Source organism: Microtus oregoni, unplaced genomic scaffold (genome assembly GCF_018167655.1).
Source record: "Microtus oregoni isolate MIOR12 unplaced genomic scaffold, Mior012 000048F_ref0000485, whole genome shotgun sequence".
NCBI lineage: Eukaryota > Metazoa > Chordata > Mammalia > Rodentia > Cricetidae > Microtus > Microtus oregoni.
The window spans coordinates 370,060-382,157 of NW_024543222.1; the positions used below are offsets into that span (position 1 = coordinate 370,060).

Consider the following 12,098-nt stretch of genomic DNA (forward strand, 5'->3'; position numbering starts at 1 on the left):
GCCTCAGCATCTAATCCAGGTCCACGGTTGATCTCCCCATTGGCCGTGTTCTGGGAGCCTTCGGGGAAGCGGCGCGGGCCCTGGCGGGGGCGTGCGTACAGAGGCGGTGGGAGGGGGCGGCGGCGAATCCGGGAGGGATGAGAGAGGGAGGGCTGAAGTAGCTCCAGCCGCGCTCCCGTGCGACCCCCGCGGCGCCGCGGGGCCCGTCCGCACACAATTAAAGCGGGATTCCTCCCCCACTGACGTCGGCGGCGCCGAGGCCCCTCCCGCGGCTGCATAAAAGGCGCGGGCTCCGCAGCGCAGGCGGCAGTGGGGGCCGAGGAGCGCGGCTGAGAAGACCGTACGGCTGAGAAGATCGGTGCCCAGAGCGCGGGCCGCCTGCCGAGCGACTGCCCCAGCCAGCCCGAACCCGGTCCCAGCCCGAACCCTACTGGAGCCGAGCGGACTCGGTGCTCCAGGTGTCCGCAGCCATGCTGGTCGGCCGCACCGCGCGCACCTGTGCGCTGCTCGCCCTCTGCCTCCTGGGCAGTTGGGCCCAGGATTTCGGGCCGACCCGCTTTATCTGCACATCGGTGCCGGTGGACGCCGACATGTGTGCCGCGTCCGTGGCCGCGGGCGGCGCGGAGGAGCTTCGGAGCAACGTGCTGCAGCTCCGTGAGACCGTGCTGCAGCAGAAGGAGACCATCCTCAGCCAGAAGGAGACCATCAGGGAGCTGACCACCAAGCTTGGCCGCTGCGAGAGCCAGAGCACCCTGGACGCAGGTCCCGGCGAAGCCAGGTCGGGCGGCGGCCGCAAGCAGCCTGGCTCGGGCAAGAACACGATGGGCGACCTGTCCCGGACGCCGGCCGCGGAGACGCTCAGCCAACTCGGGCAAACTTTGCAATCTCTCAAAACCCGACTGGAGAACCTCGAGGTCCGCGTGAGCTGCGGTCCCCCCTCCCTTCCGCGTTGTGCGCCCTCCTGCCCTCGCCCACCCCCATCCCGACCCGATCCGCCCCCGCCACCCCCTTCCTTGTCTCTTCGGCGCGCGATGCCGGACCGTCGCTTCTCGGACCCTGCGGGTCGCCGAGGGCGGCCTCTCGCTGGAGCTCCCCGCCAGGCCGCCCCCGCAATCGTCCCAGGGACCGCGCCGCGGGCCTTCGCTCACGGTCCGGGCTGCATGCCTAACGGTGTGGTTTTCCCCTGCCCTTGTGCCCCCGCAGCAGTACAGCCGCCTCAATTCTTCCAGCCAGACCAACAGCCTCAAGGATCTGCTGCAGAGTAAGATCGATGACCTGGAGCGGCAGGTGCTGTCTAGGGTGAACACTCTGGAGGAGGGCAAAGGGGGCCCCAAGAACGACACAGAGGAGAGGGTCAAGATCGAGAGCGCCTTGACCTCCCTGCATCAGCGGATCAGCGAGCTGGAGAAAGGTAAGGGCTCAGGGGGACATGCTGCATGCTCTCGGCTCCCTCTAGGGACATGGCCAGGGTCCCGCTCCCTGCCCTGGCCTCTGGTCCCGGACCCACACTGTAAGCCTCCCCAGTCAGAGCTTCCCGCGTAGTGTCCTGGAGAAGCAGCGGAGCTTAAGAACGGATTGCACAGTGCAGTCAGGACACTCACAGGATTTTTTTTCAAGTCTGATTTGTTTAATCTTCAGTAACTTTGCACAGTAGCTGTGTCTGGCCCAAGCTTTCCTTAGTGTTCAGAAAGCCTTGCTTCAGCTGGAACGTATCGCCTGCAAAGACTGGACACCCGCCCTCTTGGGGCATTGAGTGTCTTTCCTCCCAGTTGCCCAGTGCCCCTGGTGTCCTGGTCCAGGTCCCTTTCTCCACCTTGAGCCCCCTCTTTCGATTTTCTTTTTCCAGTGACCCATCTTTCATGCCGCTGAGTTTGCCCTGGTCGTGAACTCAGACCGCCCCTAGCACCTGCCTGGGTGTACTGATTAGTTGTGCCCTGGAGTCGCAGAAATCAAACAAGGTTGTAAAAGGGGGAGGGGGGCACCCAGCTCAGAGCAGGGACACGTGACCCTGCTCGGACTGCAAAATGTGCCGGCTGGATTTAAACAGTGCCATCTTAAGGCGTGTTATGTAACTGAAAAAACATCAAGGAAAAGAGACCTAAGAAGGGAGGGGTGGGAGATTCAGGAAAAGAAAACACTTCTGAGAGAGGCCAGTACTCCTTACCCCCCAAACTACGAGCCTGATTTGGGAGGGATCTGCAGTCAGGACTGACCCTGCTCTGACCCTGCTCGCTTGTTCTCTTGGCTTTGGGGTGTTTCTGGCCTGGACCCTCTGCTTTCTAGAAGTCACTCTTAATTTGGGTACCAGATTCTTCCTGGGCTCTGGGGCAGGGGTAAAGCCAGGAGCTGGCAGGGCAGGTGCATCCCTTGGCTCTAAAAGGGTGAGTACCCACTTCTCAACAGGACCTGTTTTCCTGGGAGCCAGTCACAGCAGGCCCAGGGCCAGCCACAGGAGGTGTAGAGGTGGGGGTGAGAGTTAAGACATTTCCAGAGGATACTGGTTAGCAGTCAAGAAACTGGATGGGGGAACCAGGCACGGGGCCTGAGTTTCCAGGAAGCTCATCAGAGGCTGTGACCCCCTCAAAGCATCACCCCGGGGTCTCTGATCCAAAGGAGGGTGACTTCCCCTGCTGCCCTGCCTCCCTCAGTGGACTCCAGGCAGCATCCTCGGGGGAGCTGCAGCTCCGTCTGAGGGAGTTGTGCGAAGGTCCAGTGTGCCTGGATGTAGCATGTCCTGGCTTCAGAGAAGGGGCAGGCAGGAGGGGATGGCTGTCTTTGCTGGAGATTGAAAAACCCAACATAATCAAGAGGTCCTAAACACCGTCCCTGTCTAAATCAGGTCGGCCCCCACGGGGGATGCTCAGCAGGGAGCTAGCCTGGTTCCTTCCTCCCCTGCAGCCACACCTTCTCAGTCTTTCAGCCAGTGTGCCCTGAAGCAGGCCCAGTGCCTTCTCCATGCCCACTCTGCAGTCCAGAGGCAGGTTCGCAGCCTGTCCTGTGCTCTTTCCCTACCCTTGCCTCCCCAAGAGATGCCACCATGTGGCAACAAGAGCTGGCCGGGCCCAGAGTGCAGATATCTTGGGTCAGCTCTTTTGCCAGCTGGCCCTTTCTGCACCACGGGACTTGACGGGGGGACCAAACACAACTCGTACCATAAGCACTTGGTCAAGATGGCAGGACTCATCTTGTCCTCCCTAGGTCAGAAAGACAATCGCCCCGGAGACAAATTCCAGCTGACATTCCCGCTGCGGACCAACTACATGTACGCCAAGGTGAAGAAGAGCCTGCCGGAGATGTACGCCTTCACCGTGTGCATGTGGCTCAAGTCCAGCGCAGCGCCTGGAGTGGGCACGCCCTTCTCTTACGCTGTGCCTGGGCAGGCCAACGAGCTGGTCCTCATTGAATGGGGTAACAACCCCATGGAGATTCTCATTAATGACAAGGTAATACCACCATCCTGCAGGACCAGGGCAGCAGGGTGAGGCCCAACCAGGACCCTGGGATGTCATCAGAGCTGTGTGTCCACACCCCACCAGAGTTAGTGGACAACGGCAGGCCTTCTAGATCTTGGGGTGTGGAGTGCTTATCAAGGCTGTGGCTCTGAAAACAATGTCTGCCCAGCAAGACCGAGGGAGGAGGAGGAGGCTGAGGCCGATCAGAAATGGGGAGGAACATCTTCACCTGCTCTCAATGGAAAACAAGGAGAGCCGGAATGTTCCAGAAAGAGGACTTAGCTGGAGGAGGGGAGGAAGGAAGGGTGGTAGAGGACAGCCCTGGGAATGTTCTAGTCTGTCCTGCTGATATTCTGGCTCCTCCTCCACTGGCTGGGCGACTGGCTGGAGTTTTCCATATTTGGTGACTAGGTTCTCTGGAGGGTGAAGCCGGCCTAGAGTCTCTCACTTTGTCTAGATCTGTCTCACTTTGGCCCTGCTCTCGGGAAGAGGTCAGCCCCCTCCCACCAGGAGAGGGCGGTTTTCTCTCCAGCGAGCTGCGCTCCACCCTGCCCCTCTGGGTTAGTGGAGTTAGCTACCTGTTTTTACCCCCTCCTCTCTACTCCAGCACCAGTAGAGAGAATGACTCAGACCTGGCTGGGAACAGGATCAAAAGACCCTAGAATGCACGGCACGTTCCTTGGCCTTGTGGGATGGGACTTGTCACGCACTGTCCCCCTGTCTGGGGTGGATGAGGGTCTGAAATGCCGCTCAGACAAGTCCGAGCCATTCTTACAGCCTCTCTCGGGTTCTCTGCAGGGGCTGATGGCAGGCAGTGTAGACCAGAGGACCTAGTAATTGGGAGTGGACTGCTGAGAAAGAGACCCAGTGGGGAGGCCGTAGTAGTGAACTTAGCTACCAGGGACACACGCTGTTAGTGGCTTGTTTTCAGGCTAGCTAAGAGGGGGCGGGAGGAGGAGTGAGGTGGCGTGTGTCCAGATGGGTCTCAAGGGCTCCTTGGTTACCCTGTTGGTTTCTGATGGGATTCCATTGCCCGTCCATCCATGAGTGGGGTTGGCAGATGCCGAGGACATCTGCAGTGGTGATGCTGCTGTAAGAGCTCCCTAATAGCCCAACGAGAATTGTAAAGTGGGTTGAGGAGTATCGCAATGGAAGTTGTGAGAGTCCTCGGCTCTGGGTAGCACTGGGCTGTGGCCACCATAATGCATGTCGTCCTCTTCCCTAGGTGGCCAAGCTGCCCTTTGTAATCAATGACGGCAAATGGCACCACATCTGCGTCACCTGGACCACCCGCGATGGGGTCTGGGAGGCCTATCAGGACGGTACCCAGGGTGGCAATGGAGAGAACCTGGCTCCCTATCACCCCATCAAACCACAGGGTGTGCTGGTCCTGGGCCAGGAGCAGGTACTGACCTGGGCAGAGGATGAGGGGCGGGGGGAGTGTGTGCTCCCGGCAGGCTTGAGGAAGCTCCGTGGGAGTGGGCCCAGGTCCCAGCGCTCTTGGAGACTGCAGCAGCAGGCCTCTTTGGCATGGGAAGCCCAGTTCCACTTTTAGCGATGAATAATTTAGCTCCTGTGAAGTGGTTCATCTCCCACTGGGCACCGGCACCTGGGAGGGAGATGAAGGGACAGGAAGTCAAGTCTTCCATTCCTGTTGGGACATCTTTCAGTAGATAGGGTGTTTGAGAGGATCATTGACCGTCCCCCTCCCCCACACTCATTATTGCCCAGAGGACTGACTGTGTGAAAAGTGATATCTCTCAAGGCTTGCAGGGGGTACAACCCATATCCAGAGTGGGCTGGCACCGATCCTTTCCCAGGGCTCCTCTCAGGGAGGGACATGTACAATGTCTTGAAGATCCAGGTGCAGGAGCACAAACAGTACTAAGTGCATGGGGTGGAGGGAGGCATGGATACCCAGGTTCATTCCTAGCAGTGGGCTGCCCAGTTAGACTCCTGGATCACCCAGCTAACGCCTTCTTCTCTCCCATCCCCCACTCTTCTCCAAAGGACACTCTAGGCGGAGGGTTTGACGCCACCCAAGCGTTTGTGGGTGAGCTGGCCCATTTCAACATCTGGGACCGCAAGCTGACCCCCGGGGAGGTCTACAACCTGGCCACCTGCAGCAGCAAGGCCCTCTCCGGCAACGTCATCGCCTGGACTGAGTCCCAGATTGAGATCTTTGGTGGAGCCACCAAGTGGACATTCGAGGCTTGTCGCCAGATCAACTGAAGGCTTCAGGCTAAGGCTGAGCCCCCAGCCCCACACCTGCCCACCCTGCTTGTGCGGTGATGACCCATCGTCTCTTCTCCCCTCCCCCCAGGAATGACTCAAGGCCATGGCCCCTGCACACGCACACTCACTCAGCCTGGTTTGTTCTCTCCGTGCACATGAAGCCGTCCCGGCTCTTCTTTGGCCCTAAGGACACCCCCATTCTCCCTAGGAGCCCTACTATCTCCCGGGCATGCCTAGCTAAAGCAGGTAGCATCAGCTTTGACAATGCAGAGTTAGGTGAGAGAGAGAGTGAGTGTGTGTGTGAGTGTGTGTGTGTGTGTGTGTGTGTGTGTGTGTGTGTGTGTAGGGGAGGCTTTTCTTTTAAAATGAGAGTTCCCTCCTTTCTTTGTGGTTTTTGTACGTTCCTGATGGGTCAGCTGCTTGTGTGTCTTGGGGCTGGTATTTCTCTCAGCGCAGACATTTATCCTCATTTGCAGACCTCTTTGGGAGTGACATAGCCCGCTCTTGATGTAAGTCTTATAATAGTCTGCTAAGGCTGGGGAGGCCTTGCCACAGGAATTTTTATTTGGGATAAGTGGATTCTCTGAAAATCGGAGGCTGGTGGTCCTGGTACCACCTAGATGCCGTCATTTCCCTCCCCAGCCCGAGTCAGGTTGTCTGCTCTCTGCATCTGAGGGTAGAGTGGGCCACTCAGCAGCTCTGTCCCAGGTCTGCACCTTACCCTTGGCCTTCCTGCCTCCTTCTATCACTCAAGACTGGGACCTGTTATTCCCTCTAGGCCTACAAAGCTGTGCTACTTCAGCCCAGTGGTTATGAGAAGGGAGTGTCCCATAGAGTCCCAGGACACGGGGCCTCGGCACCCTCCCTCCTCCCTCTGGTAGAGAGACCAGGGGCTTCAAGTGGGGAGTCTCATGTGCTTGATCTCACTCCAGAGGGCACTGAGACCTGACCCACAGTCTATGGGAATGTCTTCCCATGGCATTTTTCACAGCCATACCCCTCCCAGCACACCCAGGCCCAGGTGAGCTAGCTCAGACCCCTCTCGGGGGCCAGGGGCTCAGACACCCCTCAGGTGGAGCCTGCTGGCCACGGTGGGGCCTGCCATCCACGCCTGCATCTCATGGGGCACAAGCCCTGTGGCAGCCCCAACCTGCCACCGGGCCTGTGGCTTTTCCTTAATGGAAGCAGCATGCATACCTCCTTCTGAGGAGGGGAACAAAATGTGTCTGTGCACACGCGTCTGTTGAATGACAGCGAACGCTGAGGAGGCTGTGTCCAGGTGGGGTGGACCCTGCTTTGTTTCCCCATTTTGTGGGCACACGCCCAAGGACACCTGGACTATGTCTCCAGTAGCCTGACTAGCAAAAGGCGGGCAAGTCTTTCTAGAAACCTACGCAGCACTGCCTGGCTCGTCTGCAGCTGCAGTCGCTTCCTCAACAGGAGCAGGGCTTGTCCCTGCTGTCTCCTCCTTCCACACAGGTCTTTGTTGTGTCTGAACCTAGTGCATCCGTGTCGTCTGTGCCGTCAGTGTCACTGTTCTTGTGGGTGTCTGCACGGTTCCCGGTCACTGCCCTGTGGCGCACCGCTCTCCGAGCGAGCGAATTAGGCGGTGTGCCACGCGTCGTCCGGCAGTGGCTTTTTCTTGCATTCCTGTGCTTCCTCAGCGCCCTTCGGGTTGTGGCATCCTTGGATCTGTGGGGATCTTCTGTGTTTGCATGTTCTTCAGGGTGGTGTGTTCCTTGCTCCCTTGGTCCAGTGCGTGTTCCCTTGCCTGCATGGACTTCTCTGGTTCTGTGTTGTGTGCTAAGTGCCACCCAGTGTCCTGTGATCACCCACGTAGTTACTGAAAAAAAAAAACGGCTGGGTAAGCAAGCCAGGGGTTTGGGGGAGGTCACGAGAGAGATCAATCTCTCTCTCCTCTCCTTCTCCCCAGACATAGCAAGAAGCATCTCTAACATCTAGGTTGAGAACAAGTCTGAATGGTACCCATGGTGGGAGAGAGCGAGAGTGTGAGCTTGGAATCAACTTTCCAGACCAGATTGAGCCCCACCCTTACTTTATAGCCGTCTGGGAGCCACCACCAGGCAAGGCCCAGAGCCGGCTGTGCCCGGTGCACTCCTGCCAACCCCTGCCACCAGCCCCAGCCCCTGCCAATGCGGACCCCAGACCACCTGCACCCAGATGGGTGGGGTGGGAGCTGTCCGTTCAGGACCACAAGCCATCCTCTGCCCCGGCCTAGAGGGCAGAGCACACCCCAATGCTTATGCCTCTACCCCTTCATCTCCCAGCTCCCCTCTCCCATGCGGCACCCACGGTGCCAGGGACAGAAGCTGACACCTAGCTCTTGCCCTGCCCCTAACTGGAGTCTGTGCCAAGCCCCTCCCCTCCGTCACTGTGTTCACACTTGGCACTTTGCTGGCCCTGAGAAAGGTAATGACAGCCGCAAATCTGATCCACATGCTTTCCATCGACTCCGTAATCTGATTGATGTTCCCTCTTGCACTGAATAATACATGCCTCTCTCAGGTAAGCCATTTTATAAAATAAGAGATAAAACGCACTGTCGAGACAGTGTTTGCTTCTGCCGATGGTGTCCGACAGCACCCTGGGCATTAGGGTGGGAGAGCTGCCACGGAGGCTCCCAGGCCCTAGGGGGCTGAGAGCCCACTTGAATTGTAAGCCTTCTTGCTTTTGATAACACAGTATTATTTCTCTTACTGTAGAAGAAAAAAGTTTATTACCAAACAAGAGTATTTTTATGAAAGAATAGGACAAACTTATAAATTATCTCAACCTATATCTCCCTTGGAAATACTTTCAGGCTCCACCAAAATGTAGGACTGAAAGCGTGTATTTTGGCAGAAAGAGATACATTTTTGTATGCTTTCTTTTCCTTTTGTAGATTCCCAACTTCTTTTCTAAGACTGCAAAGATCACTTTGTCACCAGCCCTGGGACCTGAGACCAAGGGGTTGTCATGTGGGCAGGAGAGGCGGGCCTGAGGTTCACAGTCATTCCAATGAGCTCTGATAAGGGGCCACTGGGTCTCGAGGGTGTGCTGGGGACCAGGAGGTTTAAAAAAAAAAAGCCTTTGATGGTGGGTTCTTTGTCTTGGAGCTGACTGGTTATGTGGGACGGGATGAGGATTTGGATACCAATTCTGAGCTTGCTAAAAGACACTTGGGCTACTCTGGCAAACACAAGGGCATCACGTCCTTAGTAACCCGAGTGTGGCTGAAAGTGATCATGATTTCATCTAAAACACAACGTGTAAACTTACTCAGCTGACGATGGGAATTGTATTGCTTCTGTACGCAGTGGACTTATGTGCAATCTGTTCAAAGGGGAACAAGTCATTGAGGAGAAACAAAAGCCCAATACTTAGAGTCCCAATTTTGTCTTATTTGCCAAAAAGAGCAACCCCCCCTAGAGTTGATATTGTTACAATGTACATACTGTAAAATATGAAAGAATCGATGTATCTTACTTTTTCATTATTTGCTAACCAAAGCTGTACATTTTTCATACAATCTGCAGCCTTTTGAGTATCAAAGGGGTATACCACCACCATCAGCCATTCTGAAAGTGCACTATTTATACTGGTACCCTTGCTTTTTTTCCCCCCCCATTTTCTTGCTGAGATGACATGAATTGTTGAGTTTATTTTTACACAGTAAAGAGTGAAGAAAGACTGTGGTCTCCCTGGACTCTCTCTCTTTGGCTGTGTGTTTGCAGAAACATATGGGGGTCAATGCGTGTGCTTGCCAAGGCCAGAGCTCAACACTGGTGTCTTCCTCGATGCCTCTCCACCTTTTTCTTTCTTAAGATTTGTTTGCACTTTACATATGGGTGTCTTGCCTGCGTGTGTGTGTGTGTGTGTGTGTGTGTGTGTGCCTTCGAGGCTAGGAGGATGCATCGGATTCCCCTGCACTGGCGTTACAGCGAAGTTGCCAGCCACTGTGTGGATGCTGAGAGCTAAAGGTCCTCTGCAAGAGCAGTCAGTGATCTTAACTCCTGAGTCATCTTTCCATCCCCCACCCCCACCCCTGCACTACCTTATTTTTAGCGGCAAGTTCTCCCACGGAAGCTGGAGACTACCAATTCAGCTTGACTGGATGGTCAATGAGATCCTGGATCTGCCTGCCTCTGCTCCTGCCCCAGCTCTGGGGTTACAGCCACCACTGTGCCTGGCTATTTACGTGGGTTCTGGGATCTGAACTCAAGACTTCATGTTTGCGCAACAAGCTCTTAACCCACTGAGTCATCTTTCCAGCCGTTCTTTGACTGCCCTGCTAAAACTTGCCAATGTTGTCAGTCAGGACACGTGACCCTCATCTATAAGAGAGGGATTCCAGCCTGTGTTAGCATCACTCTGTGCCCCTCTACAGCCCTAGAACCCCTGGGATGTTGGGGTGAGGGCTCTGAGTCTCTCGGAGGCAGCTGACACAGAGGCAGAGAGCCTCCACAAATGACTACCCTGGGCCTGGGCACCCAGTAACTTAGGCTCCCCATTCATGGTCACCATCCCTGCTGCATACAGGTAGGAAGTCAGGCCTGGAATTGATTCTGCTTTCTTCTGCCATATCCCGCTAATGGATGAATCCCATGTGTGCATCTGAAGTTCCCAGCTAGCGTGTTTTCTTATCCACAAAATAAAGGGAGTGAGTGACTTTGGGAGCCCTGAACCTAGGGAAGAGTGGCCATTCCTGAAAACCTGACTCTGGGTAGATGCAGAGCTTTGAACGGTCCATGTATCCTGACATTATAGATCCTAGAATACTTAACTACCTGAGGCCAGAGGCCATGGAAGCCAAAAGAGTCATCTGCTTGCCCCCTCCCCATGCCTACACAGATACACACTGTGTTCGCAGAAGGGACTGGCCACTCTGGCTACTCGCTGGCTTTCCCCAGGGTTTCCTGCCAGTGCCTATAATCCCTGGCCAGGACACAGAAGCAGTGATTTGGTGCAAGCCATTGTGAGGGAGACATGGAGGGAGGGAGTCTGTCCTGATGGCATGCCAAGCGGACGGCCCTCCCTGGCTCTCTAGAGAGGTGTTACTTTAGTCTACAGAAAGTGGAGGCCGAGCCGGGCAGTGGTGGCGCATGCCTTTAATCCCAGCACTCGGGAGGCAGAAGCAGGCGGATCTCTGAGTTCGAGGCCTGCCTGGTCTACAAGAGCTAGTTCCAGGACAGGCTCTAAAGCTACAGAGAAACCCAGTATCAAAAAACAAAAGCAAAACAAAACAAACAAACAAACAAAAAAAAAAAAAACAAACAGAAAGTGGAGGCCTTTAGGGTGCCTGTGGTGGGCACAGTCTTCTCTTACAAGGTATACAGGGAGGGTCATACCCGGTTGGAGCAGCTCTAGGCCACACTATGGGTCATCCCTAATGCCTTTTTTTGTTTTGTTTTGAGACAGAGTTTCTCTGTAGTCCTGACTGTCTTTGAACTCACTCTGTAGATTAGGCTGGCCTTGAACTCAGAGATCTACCTACTTTTGCCTCCTACCTAATGCCTTTGTAAACATGCATTCAAAACTAGAAACAAGCTAGGTGTGCAGAGGCAGGCAGACTTCTGTGAGTTTGAGGCCAGCCTGGTCTACAGAAGGAGTTTTGGTCCAGCCAGAGCTACATAGTGAGACACTGTCTCAGAAACATCAACCACAAAACCCCACAGCCTAGAAACAAACTTTCCACAGCTGTCAAACCTGATCTTGGCACACTGGCAAGTGGTATCCTGACTGGAAGGTTAAAACAGCACAGGCCTGTGTAATGTCCAGCTGGAGGTCCAGGGGCTCAGGGTCCCATAGCCAGAGGGAGTCCCAGGAGCCTCTGGAATACAGAAAGCTCTTTTGTCTTGCACACTTTTGGAGATGGGGGTTCATTACCCACTAGAGATAGCCTGTGCAGCTAAGTTCCTTCCCAGGAGATGTGATCCACCCCTCTTCCTCAGGCCTCAACAACACACTGATCGTAAGTCCTCCAAAGTTCACCCTGGGGAGCCAATGAGCTTATTAGCAGGGGTGAGGGGTTATTGGAATGTGGGCACCTACCCAAAAGCCACACTGGAAAATCTAGCCAGCAGAGGTGCAGGCTTTCTCCATAGCCACACGAATGGGCCGTCCCTCTAGTCTTTCCTGGGCTATTTACTTGAGCCTTCCCCAAGACCACCTGTAATTGGAGCAGAGTTATATACAACAGGTGGCAGAGAGCCACGGGTACATAGGTGAGCATCCTGTGACCCTTCAGCCCCTCTGTGTGTGGGTGGTCACCAAGCCCAGCTGAGATGGTCTTTAGTGGGCACAGCTGAACTCCTTGTTGCACACACTTCTTGGGCTCAGAGTTTTCGTACAACAGTGGTTTCCAAAACAGCTTGGGCCACTTCATGTTTTCTCTCGTTCCCATTTCCCATT

The 12,098-nt window shown here is 55.4% G+C and overlaps 1 protein-coding gene across 1 annotated transcript; it reads left to right on the forward strand.

The window, feature by feature from the left end:
• The first annotated feature begins 252 nt into the window (after nt 1-252).
• On the forward strand, nt 253-9,378 carry Nptx1 (neuronal pentraxin 1). Its single transcript, XM_041635755.1, has 5 exons — nt 253-914; nt 1,204-1,411; nt 3,199-3,443; nt 4,678-4,857; nt 5,463-9,378. The coding sequence occupies exons 1-5, from the start codon at nt 471-473 to the stop codon at nt 5,682-5,684; spliced, it is 1,299 nt and encodes a 432-aa protein (XP_041491689.1). The 5' UTR covers nt 253-470; the 3' UTR covers nt 5,685-9,378.
• Nucleotides 9,379-12,098: the final 2,720 nt, after the last annotated feature.